Source organism: Narcine bancroftii, chromosome 6, assembly GCF_036971445.1.
Source record: "Narcine bancroftii isolate sNarBan1 chromosome 6, sNarBan1.hap1, whole genome shotgun sequence".
Lineage (NCBI taxonomy): Eukaryota > Metazoa > Chordata > Chondrichthyes > Torpediniformes > Narcinidae > Narcine > Narcine bancroftii.
The window spans coordinates 197,888,095-197,909,510 of NC_091474.1; the positions used below are offsets into that span (position 1 = coordinate 197,888,095).

At 38.0% G+C, this 21,416-nt stretch overlaps 1 protein-coding gene across 28 annotated transcripts in view; it reads left to right on the forward strand.

Moving 5' to 3' along the window:
* Positions 1 to 21,416, forward strand: part of LOC138736934 (clathrin coat assembly protein AP180-like) — a 209,066-nt gene that overhangs the window by 146,524 nt on the left and 41,126 nt on the right. For 21 of the 28 annotated variants that reach the window (XM_069887162.1, XM_069887167.1, XM_069887168.1 and 18 more), the window contains 6 exons: positions 15,982 to 16,257; positions 16,479 to 16,562; positions 16,714 to 16,785; positions 17,870 to 17,935; positions 19,034 to 19,114; positions 20,116 to 20,241. In XM_069887162.1, coding sequence (XP_069743263.1) covers positions 15,982 to 16,257; positions 16,479 to 16,562; positions 16,714 to 16,785; positions 17,870 to 17,935; positions 19,034 to 19,114; positions 20,116 to 20,241 — 705 coding nt within the window. Of the gene's footprint in view, positions 1 to 10,977; positions 11,086 to 15,981; positions 16,258 to 16,478; positions 16,563 to 16,713; positions 16,786 to 17,869; positions 17,936 to 19,033; positions 19,115 to 19,609; positions 19,694 to 20,115; positions 20,242 to 21,416 lie in introns of all 28 variants that reach the window. The other 7 variants (XM_069887165.1, XM_069887171.1, XM_069887173.1 and 4 more) reach the window with 5 other exon arrangements.

The following is a 21,416-nucleotide window of genomic DNA, read 5'->3' on the forward strand; positions in this document are numbered from 1 at the left end:
AAACTTGATGATGTCTTGATGGTGAATTCACTATATCAGGTTTTTGACTGCTGCAATAACCATATAACAGTTTGTGGCATGGAAACAGGCCATCTCAGCCTTTCAAGTCCACGCCGGTTCACTCAAACAACTCCGCTAGCTCCCCCCGCCTTTTCTCCACCCATAACCCTCCAACCCCCTCCTATCCATGTATATATCCAGCTTCCTCTTAAATGAAAGAATTGACTCTGCCTCAACCATTTCCTCCAGAAGATTATTCCATTCAGCCACCACTCTCTGAGTGAAGAAGCATCCTCTAATATTTCTCCTAAAATTTTTCCCCTTTACCTTCAACTTGTGTCCTCTTGTTTCAACCTCCCCTGCTCTCAGGGAGAAGAGTCTACTTTCATCTAATCTATCTATTCCCTTCATAATCTTAAACACCTCTATCAAATCCCCTCTCAACCGTCGACGTTCCAATGAATATAGTCCTAATCTCTTAAATCTTTCTCTGTACTCTAGGTGTTAAAAGGAGAATAATATATTTCCAAATAAAACCATTGTATGATTTTGTAAAGAAAGCTGGAAGTGTAAGCTATTGTCCTAGATAAGTGGTGGTCAAACTTTTTCGGGCTGCTCCCCCCCCCCCCCGCACCCCAGGCCACACATACACAGGACCTCACCCCTGTTTTTTGGTATTATGTCTTCTGCAAATTTAAAACATCAACTAATCTAAAACTATAAACAAGCATATATATTTCACAAATAAAACTTATAGTAAACCAATTTATTGCCTACACTATTTTTTTGTTTGCTATCCTGTAGCCATATTTTATTCTGCAACAAATATATAATGTTCTTTGTAAAAATCATGCAATCTCAGCAAAATGAGGCAGAAAATACATGAAGTATAAGAGCAATGCAATTACTAGGAAAAGTCCCTGACCAATAATACAAGTACGAATGTGAAACTACAAAATCAAATACTTGGGAACTACTTAACTTGAGAAGTCACAGTTAGACGTAAATACCTAACGGAAACTATAACATGTTGGTAACACAACATACCCTATATTTGTATAACATGATGTGTACAGTCATGAAATATAAGTTAACACTGCCTGATGTTACATAAATATAAATAAATTAATATATTGTGTCCCGCTACAAAACAAACCATTTCTAGCAAAAACAAATGTAAATCACAGCAAAACACAGCAGAAAAAAAACAAGGAAATATTGTGGGATCCCTCAATTATATCTTTATTATATTATAATTTAAATGTACATCACAAGTCTGAATATAACTTGCAATCCTTAAAAACCTACAGCCTTGGCCCTTGCAGACGTGAAAATGCGATCATCCCCAGTCCCCACAACGCCTGCTGTCTGATTGGCTGGCGTGTGGTACGTGTCCTGTCCAGACCACGTTACCAAGATGCAAACAAATGTTTGGACTGCCCCCTTTTTCCTCACTGCTCCCTTGGATCTTTCCCCTGCACCCGGGGGTGGGGGGAGGGCTGGCACCATCCCCTGTGGGAATGACTGTTCTAGATGATAGATGTCATGAACATCAAAGAAATCTCAACAAGTTACTGAAGTACATCACACAGATGATAAAGACTTGGGAGAATTAGAACATGAATTGCTCTATGCAGGAGAGTAGGCTCATCTCTTATATCTCTAACTAACATTTGCAGCCAAATTAGTTATCTAGTCCTTGGTACTTTACAGAATCTTAGTGGTGGGAATTTGACAGTGGTGTCACTGTTAATTGATGGTCAAAAAATAGTCGTTCAGCCCTGTTGCTGAAAATGTTTATTGTTTGGTACCTGCACGCCACAAATGTTGTTTGCCATTTATTTGCCTGTACCTTAATGTTGTCCAGGCCTTGTATGCAGCTGTGAATTCCTCAATTGAGAAAATGTGAAATAAAATATCACACATCACTGCACTTACCCACTTCTGAAGATATTTGAGGCTAATATACTGTCCAGATCAATATCTTCATTTACTAAGATAATTCCAAGTACTGAAAACCTCTCAATTCCCAATGACCAGTTTTACCAGAGTTCCTTCCTGACACACATGGCCAAGTGCTTTCTTGATCTCTTTGACAATCTTTCCACCTTGACTCCTGAAATTTGGCCCTTGCTACAATGTGCTCAAGGACATTACTTGTGTACATTGCACAATTAATTTTTGATTTCACAAAATTGGCTGAAGACTTGTTGATGCTTGTAGGGACTGTAAGAGGAGGCTAAAGTGGCTCCTCCACTTATGCACTTACTATTGAATAAGGTTGCTTGTTTCATTTTCACCAATGTGTTTGCATCATTCAATTTATTATTATAAAAGTTGGGAAATTTGTTGATTTGCTGTCTAATAGTACACAGTTTTCAAATATACATGCTAACATTTCAGAGCTTTGATTTTTATGTTGTTTTTCAAATCTAGAGGTAAAAATAGGCATGTCTTGTTGAAATTTGTTTGCTGAGGTTCAGACTTGAAGTTGAAGGGAAAATAGACCGATATTAAGCTAACACTTATTTAATGTCTGGAGAAAGGATGAGTGGATTTGATTTGATAATTTTGTCAGATGATTTTTTGAGGAAATGTGTCCATAGATTGAAACAATGGATACAGTATTAGAGAAAAATAATTTGTGGCATTACCTTGTGAGGAGACGAGCTTGTAAAGTTTGGATATGCAAAGTGAAAGTGAGTTTAGATTGTGTAAGAATTAAAATGTATTTCGTGCAAGCAAATTCAAGATGTTTACATATGCTTTGAGTGTCACCTAGCAACATCTTCAAGCTAAGGTCTTATGGTTTGTTAGAGAGATTACACATGTTAGTTTAGTTTCTTTTGTTCTATGAAATGGTAAGGAATTATTATTGGTAAACAATTTTTATTGTCCATCTAACAAAGTTTTAGCACAATCTTAACAGTTTTTAACGGCTTGTACTAAAGTATAGCAACTGATAATAAAGTTATCAACTCAACTTTCATATGGCTTTGTTTGAATAAATCATAGGCAACTACATTCCGCTATCCTCCAAGCGATTGTAAAGGAAAATAGTCGCTACAATATTTTGTCAATGAGAAACAGAATTTAAGACTATAGAAAGTTGGAAATTGGATTTGGAAGTCGGACAGGGATTGATTGGCCCCTGTTTGAGGCATTTTGAACTCAAGGAGGCACGATAGTCAACGGCATTACCAGGGCCAGTGAAGAAGCGGTGAGCCTGACTAAAGGATTATTTTCTGTGTGTTTATTGCCAGTTGGAACACATTTTGGAGAAACTGTCGCTTGTCCTTTGAGGACTGTTTTGGTTTTGGAGTTATCATTACGCAAGTTTGATGTCTGTGTGCGACACTCGGCTGAATGGATAATATGGCAGCTGCCGCTGAATTTGGTGTCCCTGATGAGCTATGTGCCGAGAAGATGAAGGTCACAACTCTAAAGAAGAATTGCACCGGTGGCACTTAGATGCACGTGGAAATAAAGCTGTTCTCTTTGCGAGACTGAACAAGGCAATAGGAAAACAGAAGGTTACGGCTACTGGGAATGCAAATCCCACAGAATTGGTGAAAAAACACATTAATATAAACTAAGATCGGCCACATGGAAATGGCTGAAGCTGAGCCACAAGATGGTGGTGTGGAGGATGAGAAATCCAGAGTGCGATATTAAGACAACATCTGACATACAGGATGATATACGAATAGAAGATGGTGCGTTTATTGCTGGAAGCAGAAGAGGCAAGAGGAGTTCTAAAGCAAGTGCCAGTGTTTCAAGTTTAAAAGTTCAGAATGAAAGGGCTGCTCTTATACGACTTAGAAGAATTAAAGGAAGAGCAGGAGGAACAGCTAAGGGAGAAGAGGAACAACTACAAAGAACCAGCTAAGGAGGCAAAAGGAGAAAATGGAACTGAACCAAAAAATATCTGTTAATGAGTCCAAGTCGAGGAATCGAAAAGTCTGAGGTATCTAGTGCTCAAAATAAATTATCTGAAGCATCTAATGTTTTGGAGTCACATTTTGAGGAAGGACAACAAAAAAAAACCCCAAATATTTAATACCAAAGAAGAACCAGTGTTACAGTTACGAGACTTGCATGGTCCCAAACTAGCCATGTTAAGGCATGGTTGGTGCAAAACCTCAAACCCCAATAATGACCCCAGTGGACAGAGATGTGAGCCAAATGCTTCCCACTCCTGACAAGTAATAGAAACAGAAATCCAGGTGAACAAAGTAACTTACGCCCAGGCATGAGAAAGCAAGTTGAAATGGCTGCATCGTTAATGCAGTTACAGTCTCTCTCTTCTCTGCCCAAGAGAAAGATTTCAGTTTTTGATGATGACCCACTTCAATTCCAAGCGTTTATCAAAAACGTTGAATGCAGTATTGAAATTAGAGCCAAAACTCAGAGGATTGTCTGTATTTTTTTGGAGCAGTTCATGAGTGGGCAACCAAAAGATCTTAAAGAGATGCCATCATGTAGCCCTGAAGGAAGGATTTGAAAAGGCTAAGTTTTTACTAAAGAAACATTTTGGCAACAAGCATAAAATTGCTTCAGCTTGTGTACGAAAGGCTTTTTCATGGTCATCAATAATCCAGATGACATGAAGGCTTTACAAGCTTATGACCTCTTACTAAGAGGATATTGGTCATATACGAGAGTTTGATATAACTACTAATATGCTAATCATTTTAAATAAGTTACCCTACTGGATGAGAGAACTATAGAGAAGTTCAGTTGTTGAATACCAGAAACGATGCGATAAAACGGCTACTTTTATGGATTTGCTGGAATTCATTGAAGGGCAAGTGGACATTGCCATAGATTCAGTGTATGGAAATATCAAAAGCACTCAAACTGTAAACAAAAAAAGTTGAGAGGTCCAAATCGTACCCTCAGCCAAAATTTTTAAAAGTACATTTGCCACTTCCCTGGCAGTGGCGAATAAAGAAATTAAGGAAAATTAAAGTTTGCCTGCTGTGAAGAAATGTTTGTTCTTTAATGATAGGCATGCTTTGGAAATGTGTGCACAGTTGGAAAAGAAGACGCATTGTGAGAAAATTGCTTTTTTTTAAGGAAAATGGAATAGGTTTTGGCTGTGTGTGAAGAGGCCACAACAGCAAAAACTGCAAATCAACTCAGCTGCGACATAAGTAGACTAAAGCATCCCAAAATGCTTAATATCATCAAGGAAAAGAAGAATACGGTAACGGAAAAAACGACAAGAAAAGAAGCAAATGAAACAATGCTGAAGCCTTGGTATTGACAAATGATCTTTCTGGGGTTAGAGAGACAACTGAAAACTTTTAATAGTACCTGTACAAGTCAAGGCCAAGAAAGGAAGTACAATAGTGCAGACTTATGCATTTATTAACCCAGGTAGCACTGCAGAACTTGGTACTGTGGAGCTAATGAATAAACTTAATCTTCAAGGAAGTAGGTCAAAAATTCTATTGAGAACGATAGGTCAAGTTAAACACATTGAAACCAACATTGTTTTGGGCAAAGAGATCACTGAACTGGATAGTAACAATACTTGTGAACTCCCAGGCATATTCACTCAAAAGACTATTCCTGTGCATAAAGGAACCATCCCATATAAAAATGACATTTAACCCTGGATGCATTTGAAAAATGTTTGTTTATGCAAAATCAACTCTGAGATAGAGTTATTGATTGGTTCAGATGTACCAAAAGCCCTGGAACCACTAGATACGATAGGGAGTATGGGAGATGGACCTTACGCTGTCAAAACCATTCTTGGTTGGGCAAGTAATGGACCATTAGGACAAAAAATAGGTTCAAAACCAGTCAGCTTCAAGTGTCAACAAGATGTTGATTGTTGAGTTTGATGGGCTGTGGGAGCAGCAGTTCAAGAATAACTTCCCTGAGTGCCTCAAGGATGACCAGGTACCTTCAAATGAAGACCAGCAGTTCTGGAATCGGTGACAAAAACTGTCAAGCTGGTTAATGATCATTATTGCATTGGATAACCTTTAAAGAAAAGGGAAATATGCATGCCTGATAATAGAAGCATTGTCAAATAACGTACACTGAATTTAAAGAGAAGATTCAAGAAAGATTCTTCCTTTCATTTGGACTACAACAAATGCGTGTCTGACATGATATTTAAAGGTTGTGCAGAGAAAGTACCAGATCATATCTTGGAATGTAGTGATGGCAAAAAATGGTACTTACCACACCATGGGGTTTCGCATTCACAGAAGAAAAAACTTAGTGTGATGTTTGATTGTGGAGCAACATTTTGGGGAGTTTCACAAAATTGTCAACTCTTGCAGGGTCCTGATTTGGCAGTACGTTGATCGGAGTCTTAACTAGATTCCATAAAGAATCTGTCATCATCACTGCAGACATTGAAGCAACGTTCCACCAGCTGAAAGTACCAAATGAAGACTGTAACTTGTCACCATTCCTTTGGTAGAATACAGAATGACAGGGTATCTACTTGGAGCGACTTTGTCACCAAGTGTGAATTTTTCCCTTATGAAGTGTGCTGAGGACGTTATGAAACAATTTAGCTCAAGGTGTAAGCACCATCAGGAATAACTTCTATGTGGGTGACTCTCACTTATGTAGCTGCAGTAAAAGGAGCAGTATCTCTTTATCATGAGTTGTAAGCAATCTGTTTCATTCTACTTACCAGTTGGCAGACCTTGGCTGCCATACCTGATAGAGGAGCAAAAAAAAAGAAGAATTTGGACTTGGACTATCACAACCTTCCTGTGAAGAGGGTGTTAGATCTACAATGATGTATTCAGTGTGACATAAATTTGATGTTCAAAATCATTTTGAAGGACCGACTTCTCACAAGAAGGAGGATTCTATCAAGAGGCAGTTTGATATCTGATTCTCTGGGAATATTGGCATAGTTGTCATTGACTGCCAAGAAGATCATGCAAGATTTGTTTAGGAAAAAGATAGGTTGGGATGATGGGATACAAAAATGGATGTGTTGGATTCAGGATCTTCATAAGATGGAAGACTTCAAGATTGATAGATACTTCAAACCCACAAATTTTGGAACTGTAACATCTGCTCAATTGCATCATTTTGTTGATCCATGTGAAGATGGTTACGGAATTGTTAGCTTGTAGCGGGCGCTACAAGTTACATATTACTGCATGATAACAAAGATCAGGTACGTTGTGGATCTGCAATGGGAAAAACGAGAGTGGCTCAATTGAAACCAGTCACTATTCCTCAAATGGAATTGATGGCTGCTACTGTGGCAGGATGGACACAATGCTGAAAAGAGAGTTGCGGATGAAACTAACAGATTCCTTATTTTGGACTGAGCACCTTTGTGCTCAAATACATCAACAATAAAACCTCACCGTTTCGAACTTTCTGAAATTACTGAAATTAATAAAGTCTCTTGTCCAATATAGTGGAGATATGTTAGTGCAGTTAACAATCTGCCAATCTGGCTTCCAGTGATTTGAAAGTAGTCTTTTATGAAGAAAGAAATGTGGGTGTTTGGGCCTCAATTTCTTATCCAGCCTCGAAAGGAGTGGCCTCAAAATCTGATAAAAGAAATTTTACTAGAGTACCCTGAAATGAGGAGTAAGACTGCAAATGCTATTCAGATAACATCTGAATGAATGGATATAGTTATCCCCTTAATCCAGACTGAAATAGTTTGAAAAAGGCAATAGCTGGATGCTCAGATTTAAAACATGGTTTCTGAATTGTAGCAGACAGAACAAACAAACAAGCAACATTCTTGCTCAATTTCAATCCAATAACATCCATCAAAAAGATCTTTCACAAAAAGAGACAGGTAATCTTGAGACTCAAGAAAAAGGAGGCCTCACAGTTGAATGCTGAGAGAGAGAAAATATGCTTTTGCCAGAGGAAGAGATTTATTGATGAAATTTCAAGTCTGAAAAAGGGAATGAATGTCAAAAGGACAAGCCACATTTGTCAGCTCAACCCTATTCTCGAGAATGGTGTTTTAAGACTTGGTGGGTGCCTTAGTAGGGCAGCAATCCCAGAAGAGATGAAACATCCTGTCAAACTGCCCAAAGATTTTCACATTTCAAATCTAATTCTTCAGCATATTCACAAAGAGGTAGGTCATAGTGGTTGCAACCATATGTTAGCCAGACTACGACAAAAATAGTGGATTTCTGGTGCCATTCGCTTAATCAGAAAAATTATGACAAAATGTGTTGTTTGTTGGAGTTTAAATACTCCATCTGGATAACAGCTGATGGCAGATTTGCCTCTCTCCAAATGAACTTCCATTTACATATGTTGGGGTTGATAATTTTGGACCTTTTGAAGTGAAGCGTGCAAGGGGTGTTGTGAAGTGCTATGGTGTTATTTTCACATATTTAGCCATAAGAGTAATTCACATTGAAGTGGCATCATTACTTGATACAGACTCTTTCATCAATGCCCTTTGGTGTTTTAATACCAAGTGTGGACAAATGAAGGAACTACAAGCAGACAACGGCACTAATTTTATGAGAGCTCAGTGCAAGAGAAGTAATTGTAAATTGGAATCAGGCTTGAATCCATGATGAACTAGTCCAGAAAGAAATTAATTGGATCTTCAATCCCTCGCTGCCTCACACCATAGATTGATTAGATCAGTGTGAAAAGTTCTTAATATCTTCCTAAATGGACATAATCTTAATGAGGAGGGTCTTCAAACAGTTTTGTTTGAAGTTGAAGCTATCCTTGACAGTCATCCATTCACAAAGTCTTCTCCAGATCTAAATGATGTTGTGGCATCTTTTGCTTCTTAAAGGTAAACTTTCATTGCCACCAGGGCAATTTTGGAAGGAAGACATGTATGCGTGCCACAGGTGGAGGCAGGTACGATTTATATCAGATTTATTCTGAAAAGATGGGTGAAAGAACTGTTGCAGCAGTGACGGAAATAGTTTAAATCAGGAGCAATTTTTTATGGCTGATCATCATGGACCTTTCAATGCCTCCAAACTCCTAATTGATGGAGGACTTGTACGTTATGTTCGGATCAAGACCAAAACTGTCTTGCTGAACAGACCAATTTCCAAGAGGCAGAAAGCTTTGATAATTGACCTTCACTTTCTTTTGAAATTTAACTGATATATACAACTAGATACTATGTTTGATTTTTTTTGAAAGGTGATTTTTTTTTAGATATAATAATTAGGGGCCAGTATTATAAAGGTTAAAATGTATCTCCATAGAAGCAAATTCTGTATGCCACTTTCAAGATGTTGTTTACATATTCTTTGAGTGTCTCCTAACAAAGACATTGAGCCAAGGTCTTGTGGTTTGTTAGAGTGATTACACATGTTAGTTTAGTTTCTTTTGTTCTACCAAATTGTCAGGAATTAGAATGTCTGATAATTTTTATTGACCGTCTAGCAAAGTTTTAGTACTGTCTAACAGTGTTTAACGGCTTGTAACAAAGTATAGCAACTGATAATAATGTTAACAATGTATAATAAACTCTGGAAAACTCAACTTTAGTATGGATTTGTTTGAACAAATCATAGACAACAACAACATTCTGATATCCTCCAAGCGATTGTAAAGGAAAATAGTCGCTTCAGGTTGTGAGAAATGTTGGTTTTGTTGAGCTAAAGGTTTACTGTGACCATCAAAACACAGCAAATGTCTAAGTTTTAGTAAAATTATTGGTCTGTATGGCAATGTTGTTCTGATGAGCACGTGCTTAGCTAATGGGTAGACTGCAGCACTGAACTATGGCAAGAAGTGGATGTATTTAATCAGACAAGTGTGAAGTGTTGCATTTTGGGGGTCAAATGCAAGAGGAAAGTGTACAGCTTATGCAAGTCTCTTAAAAAGCATTGATGTACAGAGAGATCTGGAGGTTCAGATGCACATCTCCTAAAAAGTGGAGAGGGTGGTAAAGAAAATGCATGGTATGCTTGCCTTTGTTGGGCAGGACATTGAATATAGAAGTCATATTGCAGCTACATAAAGGTTGCACTTGGGGTATTGTGTGCAATTCCTTATAGGAAGGATGTGGAGGCTTTGGAAAAGATACAGAAGAGAGTTACCAGGATGTTGCCTCAGAGTGCAAGAACATTGGATGAGGTTGGATAAACTTGGGTCTTTTTCTCTAGAACTTTGAGGGAACCTGATAGAAGTTTATTCAATTTTGAGCAATATTGATAGAGTAAACAGAATCTTTTTCCCAGATAAAATTGTTACCTGGGCAGAAAAGTTGTGAATGATCGTTTTCATAGTCATTTGATGGACCATAAGATAATAGGAGCCAAAATAGTCTAAGAAGTCCATCAAGTCTGTCCTGCCATTTGTTCATGGGCTGATCCATTTTCCCACTCAGCCTCACTGCCCAGCCTTCTCTTCATTTTCCTTCATAATCCTGGCCAATCAAGTCCCAAGAACAATAGGGCTACCATTTGCTTAGAATGTTTTGTTTAGAATACAAACGTGGCACAGAAACTACCACGATTGGACGGTTTTGGCAAATTATTTCTAATATTTGTGTGCCTGTTCTCATTGCTTTTCGGAACGATATGATCCATTATGCTCCTTCCAAGAATGTTGAAAATTATGGTATTCTTTTTGAATGCAAGCGAGAAGTATGAATTGTATTTGTACCGTCGATGAACATGCATGAAGAGGCTACCATAATTGTTTGTGCACCTGCTATTAGGTAGCTTCATTCCCTTTTGAGAGTCATTTTGATAAACAGTTACTGGTACATAGATCTACAGATCTAAGTCACAAGCAAGCATAAGAAACCATTACATTGATTATGTATCTGGTGCACAAATTCATTTGATTTCCTGCATGATAATTTCTAAAATTTAGATTTCTGGCTTTTAATATCTATGTATTGTAATGGGGTCTTTGATATGCCTTTAGCTTACAGACTTGTGACTTGTTTCTTGCTCTACATATCGCTATTCTCTTTGCTTTTCCTTCCACTTTGTTGTGAATGGTGTTGGTAATGCATCTAAGATGCATTTGCAGCTTCTCCTACTGAAGAATCAACAGCATCTGAAGGGGCAGGAGCAGCAGCCCCTGTGTCAACCACAGCAGCAGCGCTTGATGCATGTGCTGGAACTGGTGGGTCTCATTCATTTTCTTGAAGTTGTCCATAAACGTGTAAGATTTTTCTTGACTACCAGATTTCTCAGACTGTTGTACATCTTTCCATTAGTAAAAGCCATGAAGTGTTATAAACTTCATAAAAACATTTTCCTTAGTCCTTATATATAAAAAATAGATATACACCCTTAAAATGTTTTCAGCAGACCCAACAATGTTCTTTTATTACACAAGTTCACAACAGTATTTCACTTCACAGGTTTCAGAAAAAAATGTGAAATGTTTTTACATCAGTCCTGGACTGTCTTCTGTACACATTTTCCACCCCATCCTCTTTCCCTCCTCTCATTTCCCTCACCATCCCCCCACCCTTAACTCCTCCAATCGCTTGCTTCATTATCATGCATCCTCTTACAGCTAACTGGGAATTTAGATCCAGTTTGAGTGCACACTTAATGTGCAAGTTATTTCCCTAACTCACTGCAAAAGGTGAAAGCAGCTTCTTTTAAATTTGAAGGGCATATTTCTATCATTGTACACAATCATTGAGCATGCTGTTGTGTTATATAATTTTAAAATTACATTACGTTATGCTTGTGACCCGGAATTCTTGAGTTGGTCTTGGTTTTGCATCACTCTACCATGATGGCAAAACATAGGAATGGCATAAATGGTCCTCTATGCCACTTCAATAAGAATTTCATTGTTCTCAAGATTAAGAGAACCTATTCAAATTAAAGCATTTGGTTGTCAACCCCTCTTCCCCACCTCACCCCTTCCTTACATTGCTATTGAAATGCAGACTAGGAACTAGTTAAGCTTCCTCCAAAGTCCATTATTTTGCACAAAATAGCAGTTGATTTTGTTTTGGAGGTTGCATGGTTTTCAAGTTTGGAATGTTCACAGGTTTATGCTTCTTCATTCAAATTTGAGTCCAGTTATAATGCCAACGATTAATTTAATTCGATTCTCAACTGATCATAGATGGATTCCTACCATTTTCAGGACTGCTTGTTGAATAAATGCAATGAAATCTGAGTGTCTCCTGGCTAGAAAAGATCTGATTCCAGAATTTTCAGTTTCATTAGTCGTGTTGCATGAATTCTGATTTAGCGTCATAGTTCCAGTGTTAACAGTCACTGCTCAGCTAAACTGAAATTCTCGCTAATTCTAAATATTTAAGCATCAGAATTATGTGCAGGATAGGTTGTTAATACATGCAGTGTTCATTGGCATTTTCCCCAATCAGTGTGTGACCTCTGAGATTAACTTGCATTTATAAAGCATTTACCATTGACTGAGTATTTGCAATTAATTACAGGGTAGGGGATTGCAACTGATCTTGAAGAAAGCTCTTTGTTTGAATCTACAATGGGGAGTTACTGATTTAAAATCTGGTTAAACGAGAAACTCCACATCAGTGAGCTTAAGCTTAGTTAAAGTTGTACACAACATGAGGCTGCGAATTTTAATGACTGTACAGTTCTGATATGCATATGTATATGATTAACATGGAAGCTGAAATATGACCTTTTCTAAATATTCCCTTTATTTATACATTTTATCTCAAAATAATATTTGTGAAGGAATTGTAATTGAATTTTAGCTTTGACATTAAAAGCTCCTGCAATTTGTGCAGCAAATGCAACTTTTGCAGTAATAAAATTAATGTGCATTCAAAGAAACATGAAAACAGGCAGCATCCATGGGTGGAAATGATCCATCACTATTTTGGATCGGAACCTGGTATCAAATTCCTTTAGCTTAATGTTTAGCCTGAATTTAAATTTTTAAGATTTCCCTGCCATTGGAAGAGGAAATGAACCCATACTGAATCACCCACAGCTCTTGGAATTTCTATATTGATGCATAAGTTATGCAAATGTAAACAAGATTCACAATTCAGCAGCTTTTTGCTTTGTATTTTGAGTAAAGTCCTATTTTACTGTCATCCAACCACTGAAGGGGGTTAAACATCTACATTTGAGCACAGATTTTTCAGGTTAGCACAATTATTCATGTAAATTCCAAGGAATTGATTATTGTAATGTTGAGGGAGCTGGTAATTATTACATAATTTCCAATATTAAAGTAGTAACTGTACTTCAAAAGCCATTATATAAAACAAACTTTTGATGTGACTGGATGTAGGGGACCCCACTTTAGTAAAGGTTACAGTTAGCAAAAGAATCTGCCATCAGTGGTGAAGCCAAGTTTTTAAAGATGTCATTTGTGTTGTTCAAAATATATGTAATTCCTAAGTTACTCAAGTAACATGCTGGGCCTGGGAGTGAGGCTCAAAATAAATTTGAAGGTGTTCTTTTGGATCAATATGTGATGCATGACCAAGATCCCTGCATTTATGCAATAGTTGGCTAAATTAAAGTTTCTGTGCAACAGCAGGTCTTAGGAAACAGCTGAGAATGATTAAGCTCAGAGATAAGAAGTTTTTTGATAATAAAATCAAAGTGTGAGTAAAGAGGCAATATTTAATTTGTAAAGGACCTTTGTGATAATGTATGGTAACTGAATTTTTTTGCAAACTATTTTCCATCTGAAATCTGAATATTGATGAAGGAATATTTAGGAAATATCTTTGACAATTTGCCCATTTTCCACCATAGTTTCTCCATATCCTCAGAAATCCTGCCTAAAACAAATTGAATGCAGTCTTTAATTAAGGTCTAGGTCTGATGCAAATAAAAGGGCCCTGTTCACATTAGTATGTACATGATTGGAGTCTATAGGCCTTTCCACACCGCTGAATACGTGAGTTAACCCTCCAAATTAGAGGATCAAATCGCGGGAATCGCATGGTGTGAAAAGAAATAACCAGGCAGGGTGAGTCAACTTCAACCAGGCTCTCAACTCTGCTCAGAGCAAAATTCAGAGCCCAGCTGAGTTAACTCACCAGTCGCCTTCTGGAGGTGTGAAATGATAACCAGTTCTACCAGGTACGATTAATGACGTTAGTGTCTATGTGCTTGCATCATTTTGGCAGGTAAATTTCACAGCCCGACCAACTGCGCTCTGACAGCCCTGGTGGCCACGCTCTGACACCCCCTGCCTCACTGCCTGAGCCCTGCTCTGACAGCCCTGCCCCTTCTCATGCTATCCAAGCACAAACTGAGCTCCCCTCCATAGTTTAAATCCCCTGAAAGCAGCCACCACTTTCTCTTCAAATAACAGTCTCGTTACCTGGGGTAGTGGTGTGAGGGAGCTGGCGCCTTAAGGGAGCAGGGCAGGGAATGGGCAGCATGAGGGGGTGGTGTGAGGAGTTGCTCGGTCGAAGTGTTATAGGCGTTCCTGAGCACCGGCAGCATGGTGGAAGTGATGTCCCTCTTGCAGGAAGTGGAGGTCTGGTCTGCCGTGATGGACCCCAAGCACCACCACAAAGGGGTAGCCGCTCTGGCTGGAACTGTGGCCTCTCACACTGGAGCCCACCTAACCCCCTGAAGTTCGTCCTTCTGCCCTGCTTGGCCACCAGCTCTGAGCAGCCGACGCTGGCTGGTTACTCATCGGCCATTCTGAATGACATGGCCCAGGACGAACTATTGATCAGCATTTAGAGAACCTTACATCAAAAAAAAACGACACAAGTATTTTTTTTGTTCAGTGTACAGATGTCGTTAACGTTTCAACAATAAATATTTGACGAATCTGATTGTGATTTTGTGTTTCTGAAGATCATAATATCTAAAGCTCTGACAGCTGTGAAATGTAACTGCAGTCAGCTGGGCTGTCAGAGTGCTATCCATAATACATCACTCGCGATGTCACCGCTGGAGGCGGGAGCCCCCTTAAAATCCTGAGTAACAGAATTATCTGCAAATAGTGGTGCAGTGTGAAACGCTACCAGGTTCAGCTTGCCCTGCAGTTTTTCCCGTTCCCTAGGCGCATCAGCAGTGAGAAAATGACTAGTGTAATTGGAATTAATATTCCTAAAAAGCATTTAACTTTTACATGTGGACTGCAAGTGTATTCCCCTCTGCACATCCATTCAGCTGCTACCCTTCTATCTCTTCCTCACCTTTACAGCTGTCTGCTAGCTTCTGTTTCCAGTAACAGCATTTTGTTCAAAGAGTGTTTAATGCTGTTCCATTTGCCCATCAGTTTTTCTCTTATTGTCCTAACCTGATTCCTCGATAGTGCCTCAAATTCCTTTTGGCCTTGAACATGTCATTTTTTCTTTTTGTCGCATAGTGCTGAAATAAAGCAGAGTACCGATTTGGCTCTTGAAATTTAGCTGGATTTCAAATGGATTTCAAAAGGTTCCTTTCTGTGATTTGTAAAGGCCACTTTTTTTTTCTTTGTTTCAGAAAGCTTTAAACAATCAAATCCATCTGGACCATCCCATTACTTATGTTTTCAAGGGAAGTCTGAAGCTTAACTGTGGGAGGCTTAATCTCCATACGTACATTTCTTTAACAGTACCTTACTTAAACTCTTCATCAATTACATTGATAAGCTCAGAACCCTCTCAACCAGTTGCCATTAATCATCTTTCAAATATTTGCAGAATATAAATACATTTTAAAACTGGAAATGTAATTTCTTTTTTTAAAATGAGGAATGGCTTTGAACCTTTACGTGCAATAAAACTTTGTGTTCAAATTTATTAGTGGTGCTCTTTTCTAATTTGGGATTGTGGTAGCAATTTTAATAGGATTATCTGGTTGGCTGTTAGGAGAATGTATAACATGCTTTTTTTTTAATATGAACCCTTCCATAAATGCAACTTTTGGATTGATACAAAAGTATGTGACTAGGGTTAATGAAAATGTAATAAAAAATGTTCTGTGGAAAAATAAGCCAATCTACTGATGTGTAGATATTAACCCTAGCTTCTTGATTGTAAACCCTAATCTTCCATCCTTTGACCCTCTTTCTTCCCACCTCTGTCCATTTCCAAAGACCCTTTTGCACCATCTGAAGGTAGTGCAGAGACTGCTGCTGAACTCGACCTTTTTGCTATGAAGCCTGCTGAGGCCAGCGTTTCAACAACTACCCCCACCACTACCAGTGCATCCTCCAGTACAACAAGCAGTGCCATTACCAGCACAACTGCTAGTGTGACTACGACTGAGACTGTTACTGTTACTGCGACTGCTACCACTGCTACTACCACAACTGCAGACACTACTGTCACCACCACCACTACCACTGCACCTGTTCTTGATATTTTTGGTGGTAACTTTATTCTTTATCTTGGAATTTGTGAGCTAAGACTGATAATTGAGCTAACTATTAAATTAGTTACAAATATTTTACATTTGTTTAGATCAAACACATAACTTGTTAGTAATTAGCTTGTGTGATTTGTTTTAAGATGTGTTCAAAAAAACTTTTTTTAAGTGCACATGTTTTGCTTGGGGGTAGAAGGAATTAATACATCTTGTCTTTGTTCTTAGATTTATTTGATTCTGTTCCTGAACAAAATGCATCTACAACTCCTAAACCCGAAGCGGGTCCTAGTATAGACCTATTTGCAGCAGGTACAAAAAAGGAGAATACCAATTTCCCATCCGAAATTCCCAAACAGAAAATTGACAACCTTGTGTAGTCCTTTGAAACCTAGTTTACAAAATGTGTATCTTGGAAGAGATTGTTTAACTGTTTATTTGCTTTCACTTTCCCTTTTTAAAGATGCTTTTTCAACCCCTTCACGTGGGGCTTCTCCTTTGCCAGAAAGTAGTCATACTGCTGATCTGTTATCTGGTGAGTCTCCCTATACTCTTTGAGCATAAAAACTAGTGGCAGTTGTTTCAACAAAGCATTTCATTTTCAATTCTTATATGACAGATAAAGTTGTACTTTGAAATATGAATTTATGAATCAGATGTACTGATTAGAATAATCAAAACAAAGGATATGAATATAGAAAATCCAGCATCACTACAGGGCAAGTTTAGTATAATGTAAGATTTACACCTTGTTGGGTGGAAATGCGAGTACAGTATAATAATTGTGTTTCTGCTTGTAAGGAGATGGTGCAAATACCTCAAAAGATTCTGGGTGTAAAAAGACAGGAGAATTTTAGGCTTAGATATAAAGAAGAACATAGCACGATCAAGATGGTGGAAGTTGTGTGGCTTAGAATTGTTGGGGATGGAAACTGAGAGCAAATGATGGAAAATTTGAAAGTCATTTCAACTGGAGGGATAGCTAAAGAAAGAAAAAAGTGCAAAAAGTAGAACTGAAGGCCCAGGATCAGAAAGACAGAAACTTGTTTTGCATGCTGTACTCTCAATGAAGCAGAATCTTCAAGGTTATTTTGTAAGAGTGTAGTCAACCATAATTTGACCCTGAGCTGCAGCATTGTTAGGGCAGGTAATCAAAAATGTTGGAGGTAGCTTTCAAGCTGGAAAGAGGTATAGAGATAGATAGCTTTGTGGAAGATGAAGAATGGCTACACATGGTGGTGTGATCAAGTTAAAACTGAAGGACTCATGACATCTTTGAGAGCTGGTGGACGTTAAATATGAGAAGGAGATGAGGATTTGAAAATGAAGGTGATGATTTCAACCAGTTAAGGTCAGGAATCTGCAGGCTAACTGGATTTTGTACAATTTAGGATATGGACATTGAAGTTGAATTGAGGTTAGTTGAGGAGAGCACAGCTTCAAAGAGAGTGTGTTGGAATTAACAAACCTCTAGCTAATATTTAAAGGTGAGAGTTCCAGCAGCCAAGGATGTCTTGTCAGTATCATGAAGGTTGTGCTAGGTAGTTTTGACCATGATTTGGATAAATGATTAGAAGGATTGGTCTAAAAGAATGATAAATAATCTGGTTCATTTTCAGTGGCTGGCAGAGGCATGGAATTGGTGATTGGGGAGCATAATGGAAATGGGAAGGTCAAGGTGGCAGGTATTCAAAAAATATTTTTAAAATGGATTTTCAGGTGACTCAGTAAGCATAGGCTAGAATGCAAGAGAATCTTATCGAAATAAGTTCAGGAGGACGGTGACAGACTGCATCAATTGATGGGGGGAGGGGCGTAAAGGAATTGTGCTTTCAGATGGAAGGCTCGCTACCTGTAGGTGTTGACCCATTCTTTTTCTAACTGGCTATCTTCTTTCTCTTCAATCCACTGCCTTCAGATCCTTCACGTTGCTTTGACCTTTTCACATTTAATTTGAGCTTCCATGTACATTTGTGTGTGCATCTTGGCTTTTTTCAAACCTATCACCATTAACAAAATTGGGAAACAGCGACACCTGGTATTAGGCATTTGCAATAGATCTATGTTGGAACAGTTGGATTTAATAATTCTGAAGTGTAACTTTTTCTGTATTTCTTTGACCTGAAAGCTCAATCTTTGATCATTTTTAAGGTGTTTCTTTTATTGCCTTTTCAATGTCATTAATAAGATCTACAAGTACAATCGGTTAGTTGCTTCCTTTCTGGTTTGTCAGATGCTGGTGGGCATTTAGCTTTGAGTTAAATTTAACCTCTCCTTTGCTTCTGTGTCTCTTCCCTCTTTGAATTTGTCTATTTTTCCTCTCCCTTAAACTTTGTTTAACCTGCTGCATTCTATTTCCGTCCTAAAGTCCAAACGCACAACCTTTATCTATCCAAATGTTATACATGTCTTTTAAGGTTTTAATTTCAACGTCCAATATTGAAACAAGGTAATAGCACTGGGAAAAAAATCTTTTCAATGTGAAGGCTCATGCATTTTTAACAGTAAATCAGCTATGATGAAGTACAAGTGATAAAATTCATGTTGTTCGCAGACTGGATTTCCACAAATTATAAAGGGTTCTTACTACTACTACAATATTTCACCTCTAACAGTTAAGACTGAGTGGCAAATTGTTCTTGCTGCTGCGTTTGTTTTGAAGTTATCAGACAATAGGATTATTGTCTTTTGAGTTATGGTTTGAGTACAACGTTGAAGCTTGTGAGATATATCTTTTACTTGTATTGTGACTTATAATATTTTCCTTTATTTGCCTGCGACAGTTGATGCATTTGTAACACCACCCACAATCTGTGCCTCTCCTGCTAAATCAGAATCTTCAGCAGTACTTGATCTGTTTGGTGGTGGGTATACTTTTCAGATTTCTACCCAAGTTGAGCAGTTTTTCAGCGTCCTCCCTGACACTAATGTTTAAAACTGAAACGGCAACAGAAGTAATGTGAAATGCAGTGGTGCTACTTGGAATATTCATTAAAAAAAGACAGATATTTTTACTTTTGCAATCACTGTTTTAAAAAAAATTCAGTAACAGCCTGACTAATGTTCTTAAATACAGTCTTGTACCTGTTATGTTATACATTAAAATAACTTTCAGCAATAAAGATTTTAGCTAACTTGCGACTACATCTAAATAAGATAAATTGTGTGTTGTCAAAGTGGTATGAGATATAGAAAAGTTTGACGCAATTTCAAATATATTACTTATGTTGAAAAACAAATTGAAATTTGTTCACATGTATTTATACGAGTAAATGTTTCTGGTAGTTGCAGAAATCAGTAGGACTAAGTTCAGTGCTTTCATTTTTTTTTTGTGCTGCACTTCTGGATTATAATATCAGATGCCTTTGGCAGTACTGCTCCCGAGTCTCAGCCTGCCACTCAGACTCTTTCCAGTTCATCTGCATCATCGGACTTGCTAGCTGGTAACTGACTTTAGTTATGAAGGGGAGGGCGAATGAGGTACATCAAGAAAGTAGTTCTTTAGTTTGAAGAGTTTGTACTGATTATTTCTCTAGATTTCATTTTGTAATGTGCTTTCTTTGTAGCTTGAAACTGCTGCATTTTTGTTAATTATTTAAACTATGTTAAAAAGTATTTATTCAGTGCAGTTGAGAGAAATGGTGATTGGAATTATTTCAATATGTATTTGTAAATATCATTCTGAGCACATTTCCATATCCACACAATTGCTTTTAATTTTATCTTGAATTACACTCTATTCAGTCAGTTTCAAGAATGTTCCAAGAGGAGCCAAGGTACTCGTAAAATGGAGTAATCCAAAGGAACATAACTCGTGTGTAATTGGCTCTTTTAAAAATATATATATATTTTTTGTTTTTCTAAGGATTTGGAAATGCATTTATGGCAACGACAGCTGCGACAGGGGCTCCAGTTTCAAATAATATTTTGCAACCCGACTTCGAAGCAGCTTTTGGTATGACGACTTCGAGTAATGCACCTGATTCATCAGGTAAAGAGTAAAATGTCTTGTTTTCAAAAGTTGGGCCTTTTACCACAGGAATAAATGTATAGTTTTCTGTCAGAATTTTAAAAAGTATTTTAACTTTTTCAGCAGCTTTCAGCCTCACATCAAGGCCAAAACAAAAATGTATGTTATGTTCAAGGAAAGATCTTTAATTGGCAGTGGATTGTTTTTTTTTAAAGTGCAGATACTGGAAATCTGAAAATACAAAAAAAAAACCATGATCTGAACAAAGAAACAGAAAATATTTCATATCGAAAATCCTTCATTAAAGCTGAGAAAAAAATCAAGTTATGTTGCAGCAGAGGTGCAAGGATGAATGAGACATTTCTCAGATGGTGTAAGCTATTGTTGCTATGGCAATGAGCTGTTGCCCAAGTCACAGTTTGGTAGGTTAATAAGGGAAGTTAGAGAACATCAGAAAAGAAAATCTTGCCTTTATAATTGCCCTTGTAGCTTTTTTATTCTTTAAATTGTCTATCTCTACTTGCCCTTTATCAAATGGATGAGTTATCTCTGTCCGATCCCCATGATAATGTTGGCTTCAGTCCTTACCCATTCTCTACCCTGTCTGTGACTTAAAGCCAACTTGTTTCTACCCTTGCAGTTCTGACAGTCTTCAATTTGAAATATCAGCAATTTATTTTTCCATAGATGCTGCCTAACCTACCAAGTGTTTATTGTTTTCTGCTTTTACTTTATGTGACAGTGGATTTGGTACAGACATAAAAATTCACAAGGGAGCATTAAATAACATAGTACAGTCATGTGCCGCATAACGTCCATTCAGGAAATGTCTGACCGCATGAACATCTGTGGTCAGGAAATAGTGGATGTACGTGGAACAAGTAACCAGAGTAAGTGCCAGAATCCGGGTTATCTGTATGGTTCAAAAGGCACTTAGGCAGGGATATGGAAAGGGGAGACTTTGAGGTATATGGGTAGAATGCAGGCCTCTAGAGCTGGCTGGTTGGCGTGTTCCAACAGGACTGCCGAACAACGTGGTTCTGTGCTGCAGTGGCGGCTGAAGGACAATCGAGCAACAGGAATGGGAATTGAAGAAAATCTGGAATTAACTGAAGATGATGTGTGGACATGAAGCTGACCGATAACAGAGACCGTTTTGTGAGGTAGTACATACGCAAAAGAAAATCAATGTCCGA